Raw genomic sequence first — 23,702 nt, forward strand, 5'->3', positions numbered from 1 at the left:
ACAATTATTCAATGTGGTTTTTGGTCTTTTATTTCTTCTTCGTCTCTTTATCCATGTACTTTTAGATTGTGCCCCTCGTGTTCAGACCAAGAGACCACATAACTCATTCAAGCCAAATGTGTGGTAAGACTGTTAGAAAATATGCAGTAGCATGAAAGGTTTATACTCTAAAAAGTAAGTGAAATTTATGCCATGCTCAAGAAAAATTTGTCTCGTCATCACTGCAATACGACATTATCTTGTATTGTTTCACGTATTCCATCAGTAGTCAAATGTATGTATGTAAGTACCTAGTGTGAAAGAAACGTTATCAGTACGTTCCCATTTATTTAGTTTAGCTGGTGCGAATGGGTGTAATGTGGGATATGCTCTGTGAACTGAGCTCAGATAAATTTGGCATTTTGTGTCGTGTTGTTGCTTTTACAGCAAATATCCCTTATCTTCTTGCCTTACAGCATGCATGATCGGTTTTGGGTCACTGCCAGGGAAGTGTGAATTAAAATGACTGCCCTAGATGTACCGTATGAGTTCTTGCTCTCTGGCTCCAACTCCTTCCTAGTCATAGCAGGGATTATGATTTAGAGAGCTTTGGCTTAATGAAAAAGCCCAGGGGATTGGGAGTGGGGTGACGATCACGTGTCCACCACTTGTGGTACCAATTTATTCCAAAAGAGGGCCCACTTTCACTGTTTCCTGTGTCTTTGCTCTGCCTAGGCTGCCATTCAAAGATGACCTCTTGGAAAATATAAAATGACGTAGACTACTGAAGATGTGGGCAGGATGTGATATGACTTGCGTTCTCTAGATCGGATACAGATTTGAGTATTGAATTTGTATATTTAGTATATATGTGTATGTGTGTATATATATGTATATATACATATAGTTCCCACTCAGTGATGGCGTAAATACTGAGAGTGAATGTCAAATGCGGACTGTTGGAAAGGGCTGTTCATTAGTTTGTGTGTGTGTGTGTGTGTGTGTGTGTGTGTGTGTGTGTGTGTGTGTGTGTGTGTGTGTTGATCGTGCACTCGCATCCAGTGCGTAGTGAAGGGAGAAAAGTGGCCAACTGACAGGAAAAGGAGAAAGTAGTACTTTCAATTTGTGTATATGCTGTATAAAATATGATGCTGTCATGTAAGAAGGTTTGCATCATACTTTTAAACCGACCTGCTTCTGTGCAGATAATGTATTGGAGCACTAAAAATGAACAAACTCCGTATGCCAGAGAAGAGATGATATGAATGGCTTTTATAATGGCCGCTTGCAGTATTAATGACATTGGGTCTTGGGGAATGAAAACGTACTTAATACATGGGGTTTTTTGCATCATTAATGAAATGGGGGATTTTCATATTATGACAGAGTGAAAGATAATTTCTCTTTTCACATGAACACGTAGGCCTCACTTTACAACTTCAAAAGTTTCTTGCTTGAGTTTAGTGAACAATTCTTTTTGTGTATTAAATAAAGGCTGATTTGCATCAAGTTTCAAGATGAGAGTTCTTGCAGGTTGCTTCAGATGAGCTGCATTTTACAAGGAATAGCAATTAGCCTGTGCAGCTCTATGCTTGTTGATGCGCATCAGGCATCTGTCATTTGAAGCAACATGTTGATAACTTGATATGCATCACCCAGGTGTAAAACAAACTGTCGCTCTGTTGCGGTCAATTAAAGATGGGGCAGATGTAATAATTGCGTGTGAAATATGACGATGAAAAACATCCCAAAGCGGGATGAAAAGGAGAGTGGAAGGTGGAAAATATTGTGTCAATCCAGCTTCATGTGTGAGATAAACCTTTTTCTGTATTTTTGTGTGCCTGTGCCAAGCAAGCAGTTCTACACGGCCCTCTGGGAAAATCTGCTAAATGTCACTGATCGTGTGATTGATTGTCCGTGCAAAGCCATCCCAGACTGTTGGACACTTTTATGCCCAATTCACAGAGGCGTACATGCAGAGAGCAAATGTGTGGGTGTGTGTTTTTTGTGTTTATTTATTGGTTTTGCAGAAACATGGAATCATGAATTCCAACAAGTACAACATCTGCACTGGATTGTTTTCAAGTATTAATGATGAGCAATATCACAAAGCAGTTAATTAGGTCGAGGCTGCAGAACACACTTGTTATGCATGTTATTTGCATTCCTTCTCCAAACATTTTATCCCGCTTCTGCAGCATCAACCTCTGCCTCCTACTCCTCCGCCTGCTCTTCTTCCTGCTTGCTGATTTGAGTCACTCCATATTTACACTCGTCCACTCCCAGCTTCCCAGTGAGTCACTGTCTTCACCCTCACATATCCCCGCCAATGATGGGTGTTATTATTGCTGTGGGCAGTCTGCATGCGTGTGGGAGAAGGCGGCACTCCAGAAAAGGAGAACAATATCCACAGCACATATAGCTTTGTGGTCAGAGTACTAAAACAGGTGGATAGTCACAGCATAATTTTTAAATAAAATAATGACTTATATTGTATACATGTATCATTTGAATGTGTTTTTGTTGCTGCTGTTTCTCGACTTTGGTTCCTCGATCAGTTTTTCGCTTTACTTCAATGTCCAATATAATTTAATTGATACATTTATAATTAATTTATAATTTGGATTAGTGTCACGAGTGTAAAAAAACGGTTGTATTATTAGGTGATTTAAACATATGCCATTTATCAAAACAGTTGGGTGAAATTATTAAATGACGCATTTCAATTCTATTCAGTGGGGTTCAACACCACTGCACTTTCTGCAAAGTACAACGATGATAAGAACTAAATTGTTAACCAACTTTTCTTAATGTAGCTCTTGTATGCAGTATAGCTAACGTTGTGGCCAGTGTGTGTTACTTACTAGTGAATTTAGACTCAATATATTTTCATTTGCAATACTTGGTTGATGATGGATTTAAGCCTGACCTCTTTGATTTCTAATGATATTCATTTTCCTGTGTATTTGTGTTGGCAAAATGGTGGTTAGTAAAAGGATAGCGTGATTTGGGGGTCATTTGATATTTGGTTTTTTTATTCATTATCACCCAGATTTTTTTTTTTTTTGGGGGGTTTATGCATTCTCTTTTCCTTGTCTTTCCGGTTTTCATAATGTGCTCCCCAAGGTTATAAATACAGACAGTAATTGTGTACTTGAATAACAGCAGAAGCCTGGTCGCCTGACTTGCTCATAAATTGGTTTTCCCGGTGCATGCATTGGAAAGGGCGGTGGCGCTGCCAAAAAAAAAAGAGAGTGGAGGAGAGGGAAAAGATTTTGTCGGATTCATCTCAACAGTCAGCTGCAGATGGGAATTAGGTGGCCAGTAATGACATTGATCGAAAGCTATTTCATTAAAAACAAACTCTCTCGACAATTAGGTTTATTTTTCTTTATTAGATAATTTTGTCAGAATCAAAATGAAAGCTGCATCGTTTGAGCGAGCCCCCTCCCTCCCTTTGCCCACAGAGCAACAACACTGCACAGGGAGGAGAGAGAGGAGGAGAGAAATCAGTCTGGCTCGGAGGGCAAACATTTTCATCCATAACAACACAAACATGGACACACAGGAGCGAAAGAAAGCGAAATGGGCACCAGCGAGGTAGCAGGCGACGTTCTGCACGTAGTCATGCAGGCTATTTTCTTGCTCTCAGCGTGGTGGAAGACACGCATCTGATTTTAAAAAGCCCGATTTTTTTTCCTCCACATACTGCCTCCCTGCGATGGCAACAACGACGCTTTACGGATTATGTTTGATTATTTTAATATACGGTGGCTGTGCGAGGGGGGAGATTCACTACTCCATTCCGGAGGAGCTGGAGAACGGCGCACAGGTGGGTGATATTGCCCGTGATTTGAGTGTGGACCTGAGGAAACTTACCACCCGTCGCATCCGTGTGACGCCTGAAAGTGGACAAAGATATTTCACCGTTAATCACAAAAATGGCAAGTTGGTAGTGAGTGACCGTATAGACCGGGAGACCCTTTGTAAAGTGGGTGACACCTGTGTGCTCAGGCTTGAAGTGATTTTGGACCACCCCGTGGAAGTGCACAATGTAGAGGTGGACATTCTGGACGTTAACGATAACCCACCGAGTTTCCCGCGTTCGGAGTACCTGCTAGAAGTGTCCGAATCTGCTCTAACTGGATCAAAGTTCCACATTGAGGCCGCTCAAGATCCAGACGATGGCTCCAACTCTGTGAAACAGTACCGCCTCAGCCCCAACCAGCATCTAACGTTGGACTCTGTTAAGCCCTTCTCTAATAACAAGCACATTGAGCTTATTCTCAAAAAGCCTTTTGACCGTGAACAGACGCCATCTGATCAGCTCATCCTGACAGCAGTGGATGGAGGCACCCCGCAGAGAAGTGGCACAGCCAAAATCAATGTACGCATCCTTGATGCAAACGACAATGTGCCTGCTTTTGACAGCTCGGTGTATAAAGTCAAAGTGTATGAAAACACCCCAAAGGGAACCCTTGTGATTCAATTAAATGCTACAGACCCTGACGAGGGCTCCAACGGGGATGTTTTTTACTCCTTCAGCAGTTACACTCCAGAACGGGTCAGACAGATGTTTTCCATGGATACAGACACAGGGAAGATAACAGTAACGAACAATATAGACTATGAGGAGACGAGTTCGTATGAGATCTACATTCAGGCCATGGACAAGGGGCCGGCCGCTGTGGCAGTGCACTGTAAAGTAGTGGTAGAAGTTATCGACGTTAATGACAACGTCCCTGAAATTGTCTTGTCATCTCTCTCCGTTCCTGTACGCGAGGACGCCCGTGCAGACACAGTTGTTGCTCTAGTTAGCGTAAACGACCGAGATTCTGGACCTAACAAGCAAGTCGTGCTGGATCTCATGCCGCCAACTCCCTTCAAAATCAAATTCTTCCGTACCCACTACACCGTCGTCACTTCTGCATTTCTGGACCGTGAAACGATCTCATCCTACAACATCACCATACGTGCCATAGATGGAGGAACGCCCCCTCTGTCATCCCAAATGACCTTTGAAGTAGGCGTTGCAGATGTAAACGACAACCCGCCACGATTTGAACAAACATCGTATACCGTTTACATCACGGAGAACAATGCACCAGGTTCGCCACTGTGTGCGGTTAAAGCCACGGATGCTGATGCGGGAGAAAATGCTCGCATTACTTATACTGTCCTCAATGACAACAATCACGGCATCCCCGTGGCGAGCTACGTCAGCGTCAGATCCCACACAGGCGAGGCCTATGCCCTGCGAACTTTTGACTTTGAAAAGCTGAGAGAGTTTCACTTTCAGGTTAAAGCACAGGACAATGGCATGCCACCGCTAAGCCGCGTGGCCACTGTCTATGTTTACATTATGGATCAGAACGACCACAAGCCAAGGATTGTGTACCCCCCTGCCAACGGGAGCCACACCTCAGAGACTCTGCTGAAAAACGCCGAGGCTGGCGTGTTGGTAACAAAGGTGGTAGCGTGGGATGGGGATGCAGGGCAAAACGCTTGGCTGCTATATGCCTTTCAGCCGCCTCACATGGAGTTAGACCTCTTCAAGGTGCACGAGCACACTGGCGAGATCCGCACCACGAGGCGAGTCATTGAGGATAACTCCACCTCCTTTGCTCTGACTGTTCTGGTGCGTGACAATGGCCTGCCACCACTCTCATCCACCGCGACCATCCATGTACACGTGATGGAGCTCATGCCTAAGTTGACCCCCGACCCGAAGCGCATCATCAGGCCCGAAAGCCCCTTGATGTTTTCCCATGTCACTATCTACCTCATCATCGCCCTGTGTGCCACCACCTTTGTGTTCTTGGTCACTGTTTGTGTGCTGGCCATCGTGCGTTGCCATGCCTACTGCACCCAGCCCGGTTCCTGCTCCCCTTGCTGTGTATCCAAGGAGAGTCGGCCTGAGGGTAGTGCCCCAACCGCCAGTGGAGGTGGAGGACGACCCCCATCAGGGCGAGGTCAGACCGGTGCCAACGTGGCCCTGCGCCGAGATCTTAAAGTAGAACCGCATTACATTGAAGTGCGGGGAAATGGGTCCGTGACCAAAACGTACTGTTATAAAACATGCCTGACCGCAACTTCCGGAAGCGACACGTTTATGTTCTACAACACGGGACGACCCCACAGTGGCACCTGGGGCTCCAGCTATGTCACCAGCCACAGCGGACACAGCCAGATAATTGTTCGCCGTCTCAGTATGCCAGATGCCACTGCCATTCAGGTGTGTGCCTGTTTCGACGTGTGTGTTGTGTTGTGTCTCAAACAAAAACAAGACACTTTTATTTCCTTTTATTAATGACTTCTGACCTCATCTTGCTTTTGGAGATGATGGCAAGGCAATGCCATTTCAATTCAAAATAGTGATTCTTCAGCTTGCACAGGGCTTTTCATTCAAATTCGAACTAAATTGACACGGAACTTGGCAAACTGAGCAACTTCAAAATGTCTGACTCAAGTTAAATATACATTTTGACATCAGCATTAACCGTATATTACCATATTGACGTGTGTCTTTTCTCTGGGCAGGCAGCGAACCCTATTTCTTCGAGCAGAGTTAGCATTTTGTTTTTCAAGTTTGCTCATTTTTTTTACATTGATTGAATTATTAATGATCTTTCCGAGTGTGATACGTCCAAGTGCCTGCGTGCAGAAATATATTCCATTAGGTGTGCTGGCCTCTCTATCTGAAGTTTATTACTTATTCTTGCCGCAGTGACACACAAGAAGCTATTTGAGCTTTCGACCCCTCACAAGTAGCATTATTAGTTTGCTCTGGGCTGTGTGCCAGCGTGCTCAAATGTGTCACTCCAAAGGGAATTCAGTGGTCATTTCTATAATGGTGGGAATAGTGCAGTCTGCATCGATATTTTTCGAGACAGTTGCACCCACATAGCAGCATCCGAGCTTCTCGTTGTCTGTGGAGAAGACAGGACAACAAATAAAGGTTATCAGTCGCTCCTCGTTAAATGCCAGTCAAGTTTCCTCCAGATCTGTTATTAACTGATAGCAATAGGTGCTGAAAGCCGATTGGCTGGCTCCTAGCAGCTAAGGCAGGGGGTGAAATGTGATTGGACGCGCTGTTGATGGCGGAGGTGTGAGCCTTGTATCCATGCGAGAAGCGTTCATACACCGGAGAGGGAAGATTAGAGGGAAAAAAAGGCAGAATAAGACTTGAATGCCCAAAGAAGAATCAATATGCCTCATGACAGTTGATACACTCATGCTGCTTGGAACTTTTTTGATTCCCTCTTTTACATCCCTTCATAGAAATTAGTGGTAATATTCAAAAAATGCATGTGCATGTTTATCGGCTGTGTTTTTGTGATTGTGTGTGTGTGTGTGTGTGTGTGTGTGTGTGTGTGTGTGTGTGTGTGTGTGTGTGTGTGTGTGTGTGTGTGTGTGTGTGTGTGTGTGTGTGTGTGTGTGTGTTCTTACAAAACATTTGAACACGCTGCTTGGCGATGTCGATGGTGCAGCAGGACAAACATTTAGTCAAGCTCTTTCATATTTGTCAATAATCTGGCCTCAAAATTCATTTTTGTCTCTTTTAGGAATTTAACATTGCTGTTTTTGTTCTTTTTTATGATGTTTTTGTATAAGTAAATGCAATAACTATTATCCACATGAGTCACCCTTCTGGCAAATACACTACAGTAGGCCCTGTTGTCATCTTTCTGTTTAAAATATTTGGAGATGTACCGGGCTTCTTTCATTATCACCAACATATACCAACCACGGACTCAAATGTCGATGCAGCCTCAATAGCAAATGCATATCTTGTCTGTTTGAAAGGAAATTGGGTTTCTCTTCACTGCTTGGAAAAGTGATACCTTATTCACATGGGCCCAAAATTCTTGATAATTAATAATTGTCCCCAATCTGAAGACTGACTCAGTTAGATGAAATTAAAATTCATTTTGGTGAGGGCACATCACGGTGTGAGTAACCAAAGTGTGTGATGTGTGTATTATTGTTGATGATGAATACGAGTATGTTGCTTAAAAATTACAGTTGTATTGGTTTTTGTTTTGACAGCAGTGAATTTAAGCAGGTGGTGTGTGTAGGCTTAAACGTGTCTCTGTTGCTGCAGTTGCCGCGGTGTTCGGCCTAATGTGTTCTTGTCTAATCTGTGGTCTTGATGAGAGAAATGACCTATGGAGTGAAGGTTGCAGCAATCGGATAAAATATTGAGGAGAAATGGAAAAACTCAATATAATGAAGAAAAAAGGGGAATTTGTGCAGAAAATAAATTCATTTTGAAGCACTGTATTATCTATGCAGAGTAATGACGGTCAACATGTTGAGCTGGTGTAAGAGGAAAAAGGTGGATGTACATTGTGTTATTCTGATGTCACCATTGTCCTGCCATGACCTTTAAAGGTCATAGTTGGAGTCCAAGTTGAATGCACGTTCTAAAAGCTCATCACTCATTTTCCTCCAACAACAGGACCACAGTAGCTGTTCAAACCTCCTGCCATGATTTATTAATGTGGCGGTATTAGGTTTCTTCTGTACTCAATTCCTCTCACTCTCTTTACAGCCAAAGGCGCTAAATTCTGACTGGAGATATTCAGCCTCCCTGAGAGCAGGTGGTGTAATGCAGAGGTAAGCACTCAAGCATTTCCTGTCCTTCGTTTTGCTCTTTGTTTCATAATAATGAATCGTCATTTTTTTGTAGGAGCTTCTTTTGAAGCTTATAAAAAGCTTAGAAAATAACAAACACTTTACCGAATAATACTATGAACCTTACACAAATGAATTAGTAATAAATTAGAGCATATTGCTACTGCAGCATGAAGCTGTAATTCTGTATTTCTGAATGTACTGTAATTATCGGGTCAGATTAAAACTAGGAAGCCAACATATGGCAGTTATCATTAATATTAAGCAGATCTCATAATTATAGCAAGGATTTGCTTGTGTAAATCGGATCTATGTATTCTACATTTATGATGTATTTTAGTGACTTCTCCTTGAATGATCATGCAGTCGCACTGAGATTTTGGATAACCCCAATCGCTGCATGATGGCACTGACCTATTTCATGTAATCCCATGCGTTACGTTATATTTAGAATATTAAATCATAATTTCCCTGTGCTGATTTAGATTTGAAATAATTCCTTTAGATTTGACAGTAATAAAGTGTTCTAGTTTAGTAGATTTTATGGTTGTCAATGTTGAGATAATGTTAATGAGTTCATCAATGATGAGTTAGTTATAAGTGACTGAAAAGGTTTGGTGTGGTGCTGGTATAGCGACTGTAAGTAGCACTTGCATGTATTATAATTAACAACGGATCCGTGGTCGCAGTAACTTTTTAAATAGTTCCCAACGATTAAAAACATAATTATAGTAAGACAACACAATTTTAGCACAAATTTCAAAGTTATCCACAAGCGAATGCTGTAAGATGCCTCTCTTTCATGTTCAGCTTTCATGGAGGGAATGGTGACAAAATCCAAAATAACGTGTTAATTTTCATGAGTTATGTGTGATATTCCATAATCCACTAAATAATGTGTGAATTTAGGAGTGATTCAGAAATCTCAGTCTGAAAGATGCACCCAATTTTTTTGTTTATTATGAACAATTCAGTGAATCGACTTTTGTGTAGTGATGTATTGAACATGTTTATTTGTGTGTTCTAGCTCAGTACATATGGAGGAGTCCTCTGTGATGCAGGGAGCCCAAGGTGTTCTGGTTCAGAACTGGCCCACAGCATCAAGCGCTCCTGGTGAGAATCTCTCGGCCCATTCTCACCTCATCAACCTTTGCAGAGGCCTTGGTCGAGTTCATGAATGGAAATCCTAATCTTGTGACATCCTAAATGCTTTGGAAGCATGGTCAACTATAGAGTTATTGTGGGGGACATCTTGAGATTGTCTTCCAATTTTGAGAATGCGATGCTTATTGCTAATAGGGTTCAACAGTCATGATGTAAAGGCAAACCTTTGTGCTTACATCCCTGTGATCTGGTGTGCTGTGGAAGAGGCAATTAGTTGGGGAATGACACTGCCTACGCCCTAACTACCGGTCCATCCTATGCACCCATGCCGATTTTTCTGCAGCATGGTTGCATTTCAAATTATGAAGGCAGAGAAACAGATTGTGACTTGGTTTTGAACAGAAGCAGCAAATCATACTCTTGCAATGTCAATAAGCTTTAGCCACACTAACTAGAATTGCATGTAACAATTTTACGATTTATACCTACACCATTTTGGAATGACTCATTGTGTACACGTTCACCTTGATTTGCCTTTAAACCGTTGGTTTTCTTTTTTTTTCTTTTCTTTTTTTAATCATTGCTATCTCAATTAGCAACCTGAAAGTGAATATGATTGACAAAATGAACAAAATGTTCAGGCTGAGTATGGCAGAAGATTTAAAGAGCAGACCTTGCTTGGCCTTGCTTGAGGGGGAAAAAATGTGATATGGTATGCAGAAAGAATACTCTCAAATGTATCGCAGGTAGGAGAGGGAATGACATATTGATTGAAAGTGACCTGCCACATCAACATGATTCATAGGCGCTGCTATTTATAACTAAGCTGTCTTGTTTGTCAGGCAAGCAGCAACCCTCAGGTGGAGACCAGCCGTACACTTGAATCAATATGTGTGATGACACAAAGACCAACAAAACCTTAAATCTTAGTATTTTATCATATTTAGGTTTACCTTTTAATATTCATGAGTGCATTAGTGTTGTGTGTGTTTTAGTGTATATTGTATGCGTGTGGGGGCTTGAGAGGGTTTGGGCTGCCTATGTCGTATGCTGCGCCTGTGTGACAGATGGAGCACAGTCCACGCCCAGCTTAACAGCTCCACGTAAATAGAATCAGTGTTGTGCTGACTCTCTCTATCTCGTTCCTTAACAAGGGCATGTAGGGATTCAGAAAGATGTGCACAACCCTCGGTAGGAGAAACAAGTCGAGGCTCGGTGGTGAGACCAAGACAGTGAGAAAATTCATGCAAAATGTGGTGATTTGACAAGCTGACTGAAATGAGATGGTGAATGCGGCAACTCTTGCTGTGTCAGTGAAGGACAGGCGGTGAAAGAAAGCAGGGGTGAGCGAACGCTTGCAGCATTATTCTCTATCAGCCGCTGTCACCGTGACTCCTACCAGTGTCCCGCTGCTTTACCGGAGGATGTTGTTGCCATGGCAACCATTCATGGGCCCCAATTATCGATGAGAAGGGAGAGGGAGCTGTCAGATGGAGGGAGGTGTGAACATATGGTGTTGGCCCAAGCATGCTGAAAGAGGGTGGAAGGACAAAGGGAGGTGAAATTCGTTTTCAGAGTAAGAAAGGGAAGAATGGGCATATTGCAGAGGGAAAGTACTGCAGGTATGAAGTGGAAAGGGAGGAAAATAGCAGGAATGTGACCTACATTCACTAGGGAGGAAATACACTGCAGACTTGGATGAATGTTCGATGCTTTCTCTATCATCCGTCACGCACTCACGTCTAATCTACAACATAACAATATAAGAAAATTAATTTTGTTAAAAGAAAAGATTAAATGCAGGGAGATTGCATCCAGAAATATCGGTGAAGTTGAACACAATCCATTGTGGGAGGCCGGTTGCCCTCATGTGTTCACATTTGGAAAATATTCTCCCATTGAAACTTGTGGAAACTGTTGCCATCATAAAACCTGTACAAGCACGGTCTGATGTGATATGTTGACATATTGCAAGTGTAAAAATAAAATAATAACCATTAAGCACTCACACAGTTAACATCCATTTCATTTTTTTCTCAAACTGCTCCGTCTTGTAAGGGTATAACGGTTCCCACAAAACGACAGATATGTGTGTGCGTCATGTATCGCTGTGGTCCGAACGCTGAAGTGTTGTGCAACTTTAGAGGCTTAATATTTTTCTAGAAAATGTTTGTCATATTCCAAATGCTTTAACCTTAAGGGTGTTTTTTTTTGTATATTAAAAGGTTATAATAAGGTCAAAAAATGTCATATAAATTGTGTCTGGCTGTACCTGTATGCTGTTTCTGATGACAGACACGAAGGGTGACAGAACTAAATCACCATGCTTAACACGTGTGAAAGCCAGCCTGGCACACACGGTTATCATGATGTAAGCAGCATCATTATGTTTTGTTTGCACAGGCACCATTTTGAAACTGGGTGTGGCTCCTCGTGTAATGTATATTCTTCCACATAGTCACAAGCCATTGCAGTTAAGCAATACAAAAATGGATTGATGAAAAGTGACCTCCTTCTTTCCTCGTGATTCATGTTTCATATCTGCTTATCAAAATCCCGTTTCATCTTTATTCTCCTTCTTCATCCTCACTTTATGTAACACTGCGCAGTACTCCTGTCCAGCAGTGTGACAAAGAAAAAATATGAACTAGACTCGGCCAAATAGACCTTGGCTGAATCAAGCGGCTGTAAAAATCTTGGGTGGCGTGGACGTCACAGGCAGTCATTTTTTGTGCTGAGAGAAATAGTATTAAGGTGGCAATCCTCATCTGCAATGTGCACATCATGAAGTATGCAAAGTGTTAACGCCACTCAATCACACTGACAATCAACAATGATGGGATAGATGAAGACTTTTATCTGTGCAACTATTGTGTTTTCACGGTCGACTGCATGAAAGGTCAGAACAGCTGCATGATGGGAAGGAGAGATTGGAGGACTGCAAAGAGAGAGTTTTGCTCTGCAGCAGTTATCAAAGCTGCAAAGGCTGTGTCAGGATTAGTTTTGAATGAGGCGAGTCTGATGTCACCGCACAGAACATAATCCGTTCCGGGACGCTGGTCGACCTCCGATTGATTTGAATTTTGAAGTGTTTTTCTTCCCTTGGACAATGAGGACAATAATCATGAAGTCTCAACTTGTTCTCACCGTCAAGTTGCTAAACCGAGTTGAAGCGTAACCTGTAAAACAGTTTGGTGGCTTTTTTTATTTGGTCTTTTGTTGTCAGTGTCTGTTTTACATTTAGGGTACGTAAATAGTCATTTATCACCTTGTGTGGCCAAAATAAAGATTTTTTTTTAACTGCAGAGTTTGACCTTTATAAACTAGTGCTTCTGGCTCCTCAATTGTGTGCTTTGAATATTTTGACTTTGCGTGCTTGCCTCTGACAGATTAGGATTGTTTGCTCAGTGGGACATGTCATGTTAAGAACAGATTTAGATTTAGAATCATTTGCCCAGTAAGCAGACCTGACTTTTGAGTGAGCGCAAGTGTGATATTCAACCAGAAATATCAAGACAAAAAGAAATGCATTTGAGTCGTCATGCACTTTAGCGTTGAAGACAGAGGGCTCGATATTTGTAGACAGTGCAGATGACTGCAAGTGTAATAGGTTCAGACCATCACGAAATACCACATCACCAGGGCTAACAACATGGAGGTTGATTTGGCCGAAAAGAGGAGGGGCTCCGACACAAAAAAACATGTACGATCCGGGTGGAAGAAGGTCTCCTAATGCTCACTTCACAGATTTGTCATCTCCCTATGATCCAACTTTGTATCAAGCGCCTGTGGAGGTCTGCTTGCAGTTCATTAGATATGTACTTTGCGCCTCTTGACCTGCCACAGGCCTCAAGCTAATCACTGTTTCCCTTCATGGCATGTTAAGGACTATCAGGGGTGCATTTAAAGTGAAAAAAAAATCACATTTAGTAAAACAGACATTTCCACTGAGTGACATTTAATGTGATGACGGCACCAGTTTCAAATCACAATTTTTCCACATGAGTCAAAGGAATAGCAAACAATGACATTTGTTCTTTTTTTCTCATTTCAGACGCTGAAGGGGGAGAGGTCTCGCCCCCAATGGGTGCCGGAGTCGACAGTAACAGCTGGCACTTTCGTTACGGCCCCGGGGGTCCAGGTGCACCCCCGCAGCACCTGAAGCCCGGCGAAGTTCCCCCAGAGGCGTTCATCATCCCTGGTTCCCCCGCCATCATATCCATCAGACAGAACCAGGGAGACGACGACAAGAGCGACTTCATCACCTTTGGAAAGAAAGAGGAGGCCAAGAAGAAGAAAAAGAAGAAGAAGGACAAGAAGGACAAAAAGGATAAAGGAAAAGATGATGACGAGTAAAGAAGCGAGAGGTGAAAATTGGCAAAGAAAAAAAAAAGGGTGTTGCTAAAACAGAGGTACCAACCAAAGTCCACTGGGTTTATTTATAACCTGGCCTTTACCTTCAGTTCCCGACTGAGGTAAATTTTCTTGCCTTGACAAAAAATAAAAAGATTGATTTTCACCCATGCCCCCATGTGCCTATACACCCCGACTTAACTATACTGTTGTTAGCAAAAATGCAACATCAGTCCTAATTGTTTAACCCATTGGGCATGTTGGCACCTCTGTATTACCCCCTCCCCAACAATGATGAATCATGCTCCGTGAGAGTGGACAAATAACTTTGTGCCAGCCAAGGAAAAGAAGTCAGATGTATACAATCTGGGGCTGGACAAACACATGTAACACACACGCATATATCCACGCAACCTGTAAATAGCACTGGGGAGAGTCACCGAAACAAAGGCCAACAGTCTGCTGCAGAGTGCTTACTACCAACAGTGTTTCCTGTGATCTCAAATAATCCACATACTTACATGCATGCTCACACAGTCCAACATGCTAACACAAACTTTGCGATGTGGACACCGACAGCACTCGAAAAAAAAGTTTAAAAAAGACAGAGAGGGAGAAAATCATGTGCTGAAAATTCGACACAGCAAGCTTTCTGTCACCGATGGGGTATCAACTCTCAGGATGGAAGGAACATCCTTTTGCTATCACTCTGCATTTGCTTCCTGCTTTGAACTGACCGAGAGAGCTACTGCTCCAGCCGGAAACTCAAGTCAAAGAGCACCGGCAAGTTGGAGAGCTGCGAAGATCCCTCACGCTCTCCTGAGGATCACCAAGGAGGAAGAGTCCGTCTATCAGTCGGTGGACTCTGAAGAAAATAAGCAGAATATTATTCGTAGAATCTTGAGATTTTGATAACGCCCCTTCTTATGTCCCCATGCTGCAGCAAAAGCTGAAAGCTTTCTGCTTTGAATGTTTGGTAGCAAGCAGTCCTTACCTTTTCCACCTGCTTGTGCTCCCCCATGCTACCACAAACTATGTCCCCCCCCCCCCCCAACCCCACTGACTGCCTCTTCATGTCAAGATGAAGTAAACCTACTTTCCTTAATTCTCTGAAGAGATTCACACTACATGTTTTTGCCATTTTATGTAGAGACCCGCGCCCCCACCACCACCCTCCTCAGATTCTTGCATGTCTACACCCTCAGACGATACCCCACACCCCCTGCTCAGGACCCTTCCTGTGAAAACGGCCTGCTCTGAACATTGTGGTGTGCTGACAACAGCATGGAGTAATGTGGATGTGGCCCATCAGGGGGTGGAGCGGAGCGGGGGGGCCCTACGCCGTGAACTCTTGTCTCGAAAAGTGCAAAACGGTTCAGTGCTTTTAACATGTGAATACTACACGATGATGTTCACTTCGCTGCTGTTGTGAGACGGGATAAGGTGGGATTGAGATATGTCGCAGGGGCAAAGGACCGGACAGGAAGCGAGGAGCCGGGTGCCTTGGGCTGGCCCTCCCCCCCCTCAAGTTTGCAAGATTGATTGATTGTTTATGATCATGGAGTCGCATACTATCTTTTACGTATGCTGTAAATGTAGCGTTTGATTGATTGTCTCTACACTAGTAATTGAACCTGCTAAAAATGGCATCCGAAATATAACAGCTAAATCCCACCAGTCCTCTGATGGGGCAATAAGTACGTGGCTGAAACCTGCCTCCATGCTTCTGTTGGTCCCCCTCCCCTGCCTGTAACTCCTCTTACCACCTTCCCCCAAGGTTTTGCGGCTCAGTATGATGTCACTCCATTAAGTGGCTGCTGCATGTACTGCTCTAAGGAAACACATACTATATAGAGAAATATATATATAAATAGATAGCAACAATTTTATTTTTTTTGTATTATCATTTTTTCTCTTCATTATTCACACGGGATCTATTTGTATGTACTTCTCTTGTCTATGCCACACATCAATGTATTACAATTGTCACGCTCTACCGATGTGTTATGGCATCCACTAAACCTCTTTCAATCTTTGTAATGCTATAGTGTGAAATATACGTTTTAATGCATTTTCCCCAAATTTTGAGTTGTGCTTTTGAAAACAAGCAAAGAAAAAAGACAAAAAAAAAATCTGTCCGGCTTTGACATGAACTAACACTGTAATATTGTAAGTGAAATATGTATGATCCTATGATGAGTTACCACTTCCCTGTCATTCTTGCAAAAAAATATAAAAAAAAAAAAAACTGTGGGGAAAAAGTAGATGTACCTGTAGTGTATGCTTGTATTTAGTGAGCTTTCATGCTGTCATTTTTCCCCAGTGTATGGTGGTGAATTTTGGTGGCAATGTGCAGTCCGAGTGAGGACCAGCCAAGATCTGTTTTACCCCCCCTTCCCCACCCCTTTTTTTCCCTTTTGGGTACACCTGCCATTGTGACCGTGAAATAGTGAATTTCATTTACCTTCATTCCCTTTCTGCCTTTTATTTGACCTAAATGGAAACAGTGGTAATGTGTTTTGTTTTTAATTCACAAATAAAGTTTTCTTTCTTAAAAATCATGTGGAACTCATTGCCTTTGGGAAGATGAGACACTGCCCTGTTATTTAAACATGCAGTGGAAAAGAAGAGTACACACTGTGCCATTGAAAATACACACACAATAAATTTTTAAGTTATCTAAAATAAGGTGATTTCAAACTGACAGGGGACATTTTTACCCCAAATCTTCTTCAATGAGGTTAATTACCTTGTTGTATAAAAACAATTTCAATTTGGACTATAAAAGTGTAAAATCAATTCAAGTCAACACACAGACATTTCCTGCAGAGGTGAGAGGTGCATCCCAATGGACTTGTCTGCTGCATTTGTCCTTTGTCTAATGCCATGGGCCCACATGGTCCCAACAGTCTCTTGGGAGTGGAAGCTTCCACATGGACAAGAGCAAATTACACAGAGTGGCTAAATAGATTTATTGGATCCCAGAAGATGTCTGCTGCAAATGAAATGCAAATATATGCCTTGCTGCCCTAAATAAGGCATAATCAATCCTGTTACTCTGAATGCCACCTGAATTGTATTTCAGAATTTATGGCAGAACATCATTCATTTTTAAATTTTGAATAATCAGTCACGACTGGGATTAAAATGATTAAAATATTAAAAGAAGACAAATTATTCATAAATGACAGTTGTCTTGATGAATTTTTTAGACAGATGGATAAATGGATGTATTCAAGTTTGCAATTTGAGAGGAAAGAGTAATGATTTTGAATTAGGCTGGAGAGACTTAAAAATGTTAAACACCATGAAGATGAAAGAACGTTAATTGGCGGATTTTTACCGATGTCACAATATCAAACCGAATGTCAACAGGGCAGATGATGTGTTGTTGCTTTGTAGGAGGGGTCATCACACTTAAACATACACACAGCAGCCCCGCTGTAACAATTAAAAAGGCGGCACATCTAGTGTGTGCTTCAAACTCCAGGTAACAATAACCAATGCTCAAAATGTCTATATTAAGTCATCTGTTCTGTTTTCATTGTAAGCCACTTTTGTTTTACTGTGCCCAATGTGTAAATCATCTTGACACATTTGTCTGCCTATCATTTTTTACATGACTACACAGCTTCCACAAAGCATTTTGCTGAGAGCATATCACACAAACTGAAATACCATTATGAGTAATTGGAAAACATGCCCTAGTCTTTCTAAATGTGGCCAATTTAACTAATCAACAAACAAACAAATACACAGGGAAACTGTCGACAGATAATTATCCTGTGGTGTTTATAATTTGTAATGAATTTGAATGTATATGTTTTAGCAGATTCTGGACCACTGTTGAAAATGTCTTCTGTATATTTCTGAACTGTCACGCCCTTGCCAGAGCACGCTCGGCCTGCACTTTCCTCGGCCATACCCCTTTCGTTACCGTAATGTCTGGCACCTGCTTCCTCGTGTTACCCTGTGTATTTAACCCTTGCCCGTGAGTTTTTCTCTGTATGTGTCTACTGGTCTGGCTGTCTCCAGAGTTCCTGGTCTTGTTGTTTAGGTTCCCCCGTCTGTCTGGAGGCTCACGGTAAGAATTTTAACCTTGTCCAAAGTGAACTTCGGTCGGTCTGTCTGTTTACTGGCCGTGAGTGTCTCTCTCATATGTGTCGTCGGTTCCCCACCAACCTCCCTTCCAACTCCCTTTCCCTTCAATAAATCCTGGTTCAAGCTGCATTTGGTCGCCCTGGCTCAACTCATTCCTGACATGAACTCAAAAACTAGGCATATATAGTATATATATTTGTATTATATAAGGTTATTTAGGTCTTCCTAAGTGTGATATGTAAACCACATACAAGAGAAGGGAGGTGTAATTTAAGATGGGTTCATCGGTTTAACCTTTTGTAAATAAGTGGAGGGTGACTTCATCTGCAGTGACTCACAGAAGCATCATCCAGCTGCTGTGGAAGACAAAGGGGATGAAGATGGTGAGATGAATTAGGTTTGTTGTTGGCTTGTTGGAGAAGACCGCATTAAAGTCAAATAATCAAAACACGAGTCACATTTGTCATGTTGTGTGAAGTGAAAATTTATGTCAATCTGTCATAACCTCTTTCCATACCAGGTCCACATTTAGCTATTCTGTGCATGCATAAAAGTAATATGGATGTGCATGAACAAAATGTGTTGTCAGGATGTCATTTCCTTTTATTCAGCTTTGCAACAATGAGCCATTAGGGGCACCGGTCATTAAATACAAAAGGCACATGCTCACAATGGTGAAATAATTGATTTCAAGCATTCACCATTTAACTGGAAATAGGTGACCTAAATCTATTCTCTGCACACTGCATGCCAATGTTGATACAAAGGTGGCTGCCATTCAAAAACTGCTTTGTATGTCAATTATACAAGGTGCCCATTAATTGATTGCTTGCCATATGGAATTTGCTCTATTGCATTACTTTTTGGACTGTGCCTTGAAATGAGTGATGTACTATAATGCATGAGTAGGAACTTTTATCACAGACCGATCTATAGGATAGATTTTCTGAAACCATCGACCTCCTTATGCCCAAGCGAGCCGGTGACAGGAAACTAGTAACATGAAGCTGTAGGTCCCATTTGGAGGGGTCATGAGTAGAAGGCGCCATCTTCTGGGCAAAATATCACAGCACATCTAAGCAACATGATTGGGAACTGAGAAAGAGGACAGAAAAGGCAAAAGAGAACATTTTCATCTCAATTACCCCCAAAAATAGATGCAGTGGGGGAACGACATATTGATCAATTTTTATCAAATATCATAGAACCTGAGTATGCATGCTCAGGGAGTGATTTTCTGAAGCACAAGTCTGGAGTGACTCAGAGCAGGATTAACTGCTCCTCCTCCCTGGAAGACTGCACACTGTGCACAGCTCATATACAGTGGGAACAGCAGCGCCTCAAATGGGCATCGCGTGGGACTGCTGGACTGGACACAGAAACCTTGTCCCACAAGTGAAGGACCCATGGGTAGATGAACCCTAGCTATCCAATTAAAAGTATTCGTAAATATCTGAAAATAAATAATACTGTATTGTTGTAAAACGTTCCTACAGTTAATGTTTTGTACATTCGTTGCTTTGCAAATTATGCTGATTGTGAATGAAATAAAATAAGTGTCAGCTGATACAAAATATTTCATGAAACCAAGCATTATTTTCTGTTTTTCTTTTCTTTTACTTTTCTTTCCTTTTTTTCCATTACTTTGAACAGATGTGTAAATGGTGCATGTGTAGTAAACTACTGCTATCACAATGGGACTATTCGACAAAAATGTTGAACTATCTTTTAAACAAAAACAAAACAATGGAGAACAGAACCTAATCAAATTAACCATGTGACACTTTAATTTTATTCTGCTGAATGAATACTCTGAACAATTGTGTTAATTACCTGGAGCATCTTTACAGGAGTTAGTTATTCTTAGGCTGAAAGACCAAGGTATCTCTCCTCTAAATAGCCAAACATTCAAACCTTGAGTCCAAAATGTTTAATATTGTGCAGAAATACATTTTTGGGAAACATGTCTGCCACGTGTCTGCATCTCATTATGGATCTCACTGGCTGAACAGTGAACACTTGGTCTACCTGGCTGTATGACTAGTGTGTGTGCATTCTTGTGCATACTGAATGTAATAACTCCTTGGTTGTATTTGTGTTTTTATGCGAGTGCAAATGGTTGAACAAAGACAATTTGCTCTGCAGTGTTTAAAACATCACTACTTTTAATTAAAAGAACATCTTCAAACAGTGAAGAACGGTTCTTATATTCACTACTACCACAGATAAAATGGCAGTTTATTTACAATTTTAAACCTCAAACGCACACTGCTTGCAGAGATACATTTTACACCTGCAAAGCAAAATTAAAGAGAAAGATCTTTCTATTTTTATTTCATTATTTTTCAAAATTTTCTCTGTCCTTAATATTTGTTTTTGTTGATCGTCAAAGTGACTGTTTTTGGTATTCCATATATTTGTGTTATTTGTTAAATTCCAATCTGTTTTTTTCTTCCCAATAAAGAGGAAAATAAAAGCGACCGCACAATTTTGCAATGGAATATTACTGCAATGTTTTACAGTGCATGATAATCTAATTGTGAAAGCTTTTAAAAGGCAAATTTAAAAAAAGAAAATATCTCAAAAACTGAATGCGCCAGGGAAGTGGATATATCTTAAATCAGCATAAAAATATTTATATGAAGACATCTCTGATTCAAATTTGCTGTTGATGTGCTTTTATTACTTTATTTATTTACCCATCTATTTGCTAAAGAAATGCCACGAAAAACACATTTTACCATTTGCACTACACGCAAATTACTGTTGCTGTAGATTATGTTCATCCCCCTCGGTGCGGCTATTAATTGGATCTATACGAAACGTTATAGGCTATATTAAATATTTTGAAAAGTTGTATGTTGGTATGATCTATCCCAGGACAATAAATGCAGATGTAAAGAGCGCAAAACGACTCGTGGTGCCGCTGTGAGCTCACACAAACAGCACCTCCACGCCTTTCCTTTCCACCCGTTCCAAAAATCATTTCATTCCGCCGCCTTTCGTGTCGACGAAGTCAAATGTAGGATTCCTGTCTAATTTCGATTTCTGACGCAATTTACTTTTTGCGTGTATTGTGTTTTGCAGACCTGGGTGTCTGGTTTTATTTTTGCGTAACAATGGCAAACAAAGAAATGTCAGTGCTGTGCCCGATTGTCTGCATTTTTGCTTTTATTTGGATGCTGCCCTGCGTTGAAGGAGATCTCAGCTATTCTCTTGCAGAGGAGATGGAGCGCTTGTCTGCTTTTGGAAATATCGCCAAAGATCTCGGAGTGGACTTGAGGACATTATCATCACGAAAAGCTCGGATTGATTTCGAGGATACTCGAAGGCGTTATTGTGATTTGAATCTGAGCAACGGAGACTTGATAATAGCGGAGAGAATTGACAGAGAAATCCTTTGTGACAAGAAGCCATCATGCGTTGTAAAAGTGGATCTGGTTTTGGAAAATCCTCTTGAGCTGCATCGCGTGAGTCTCCATATTCAAGATGTAAATGATAACTCGCCGCACTTCAAAAAGAATTTAATTGCAATGGAAATAAGGGAGTCGGCAGAAAAGGGCAGTCGTTTTTCAATTGAAGAGGCCCATGATGCAGATATTGGCCAAAATGATGTCAAAATGTATAATTTACAAAAGAATTCTTATTTTATTCTTTCAGTTGACAACAACAAAGTCGAGCTCGTTCTAGAAAATAAGCTCGACCGAGAAAAGCAAAGTGACATGAATTTGCTCCTCACAGCTTTAGATGGCGGCTCACCTCGGAGATCAGGTACAGTCGTCATACACGTCACTGTGCTAGACGCTAATGATAACGCCCCAGTGTTCAGCAAAGCCGTTTATAAAGCCAGTCTGCCTGAAAACTCACCTTCAGATACAACAGTAATTAAGGTTAGTGCTACTGATGCAGATGAGGGCGTAAATGGCGCTGTGACTTATGACTTTGGACACATATCTGGTAATAATAATAATGTATTTTTTATTAATCCCACGACCGGTGAAATTAAAGTCACAGGTGTGACTGACTTTGAAGAGAAAGCGTCGTATGAAATGAGAGTAGAAGCTAAAGATGGTTTAGGGCTGACATCGTACGCTAAAGTTCTAATAGATATCACCGATGTAAATGATAATGCTCCTGGAATTAATTTAAAGTCAGTGACCAATCCAGTGGCGGAGAATGTGTCCCCTGGCACAGAGGTGGGGATCATCAACGTGCAGGACAGAGACTCTGAGAAGAATGGACAGGTGCGTTGTGCCATTCAACAAAATGTCCCATTTAAGCTCGTTCCCTCGATTAAAAACTATTATTCTCTGGTGACGACGGAAGAACTTGACCGTGAACTAGTGTCAGACTACAACATTACAATCAGCGCTACTGATGCGGGCTCCCCTCCTCTGTCCTCCTCAAAAAGCATCCAGTTGTCTGTGGGAGACATTAATGACAACCCGCCCGTATTTGAGGAACAGTCCTATAGTGCATATGTGAGTGAAAATAACAAAGCTGGCTCCACTTTATGCTCTGTCAGTGCTCAAGACCCTGACTGGAGACAGAATGGCACCGTCATTTATTCCCTCTTACCTGCTGAGGTGAACGGCGCCCCGGTGTCCTCCTACGTGTCTGTCAACGGAGACACTGGGGCGATCCACGCCGTCAGGTCCTTTGATTATGAACACCTGAGGAGTTTCCAAGTCCTCGTGATGGCCAGAGACAACGGCTCTCCTCCGCTGAGCAGCAACGTGAGCGTCAGCGTGTTCATCTGGGATGTAAATGACAACTCGCCTCAGATCCTGTACCCCGCCCCGGAGGGCAATTCCTTCATGACCGAGCTGGTCCCAAAAGCTGCACATGGAGGCGCTGTGGTGTCCAAAGTGATCGCGGTGGACGCCGACTCAGGCCAGAACGCCTGGCTGTCCTATCACATCCTCAAGTCCACAGATGCGGGACTTTTCACCATCGGTCTCCACAGCGGAGAGATCAGGACCCAGCGGGACATTTTGGAGTCCGACAGCATGAAGCAGAACCTGATTGTGGCCGTCAAAGATAACGGACAGCCCCCTCTCTCAGCCACCTGCTCCATGTATTTGCTTATTTCGGATAACTTGGCTGAGGTGCCGGAGCTCAAGGACATATCTTACGACGAGAAACACTCCAAGCTGACCTCTTATCTGATCATCGCGCTGGTGTCCGTGTCCACCTTCTTCCTGACCTTCATCATGGTGGTCCTGGCTGTGAGGTTTTGTCGCAGGAGAAAGCCCAGACTGTTGTTTGATGGAGCAGTTGCCATCCCAAGCGCCTATCTGCCTCCTAATTACGCAGATGTGGACGGCACGGGAACTTTACGCAGCACCTACAACTATGATGCCTACTTGACAACGGGCTCGAGAACTAGTGACTTTAAGTTTGTGTCTTCCTACAACGAGAACACGCTGCCTGCTGATCAGACTCTGAAGAAAAGTCCAAGTGACTTTGCTGATCCTTTTGAAGGTCTCGAGGAAATAGAGGTAAGACTCTTTTGTTCTCTATGAGAT

General features: G+C 42.1%; 2 protein-coding genes and 1 pseudogene across 6 annotated transcripts in view; all 3 read left to right on the forward strand.

The window, feature by feature from the left end:
- The window catches only part of LOC147060948 (protocadherin alpha-5-like), a 133,491-nt gene extending 116,889 nt beyond the window's left edge, over nt 1–16,602 (forward strand). For 4 of the 5 annotated variants that reach the window (XM_085906297.1, XM_085906293.1, XM_085906294.1 and 1 more), the window contains exons 2-4: nt 8,534–8,598; nt 9,644–9,729; nt 13,775–16,602. In XM_085906297.1, coding sequence (XP_085762423.1) covers nt 8,534–8,598; nt 9,644–9,729; nt 13,775–14,076 — 453 coding nt within the window. In that variant the 3' untranslated portion in view covers nt 14,077–16,602. The remainder of the gene's footprint in view (nt 1–8,533; nt 8,599–9,643; nt 9,730–13,774) is intronic. The other variant, XM_085906296.1, reaches the window with a different exon arrangement.
- LOC147060972 (protocadherin alpha-C2 pseudogene) lies at nt 3,701–6,551 on the forward strand (annotated as a pseudogene).
- A 4,691-nt stretch (nt 16,603–21,293) lies between the features above and the next one.
- Nucleotides 21,294–23,699, forward strand: LOC147060973 (protocadherin gamma-A11-like). The gene has a single exon (XM_085906659.1). It carries the CDS (start codon nt 21,294–21,296, stop codon nt 23,697–23,699), a length of 2,406 nt encoding a protein of 801 aa, XP_085762785.1.
- Nucleotides 23,700–23,702: the final 3 nt, after the last annotated feature.

This window comes from Syngnathus leptorhynchus, chromosome 2 (assembly GCF_054491065.1).
Source record: "Syngnathus leptorhynchus isolate UIUO chromosome 2, UIUO_Slep, whole genome shotgun sequence".
Classification (NCBI taxonomy): domain Eukaryota; kingdom Metazoa; phylum Chordata; class Actinopteri; order Syngnathiformes; family Syngnathidae; genus Syngnathus; species Syngnathus leptorhynchus.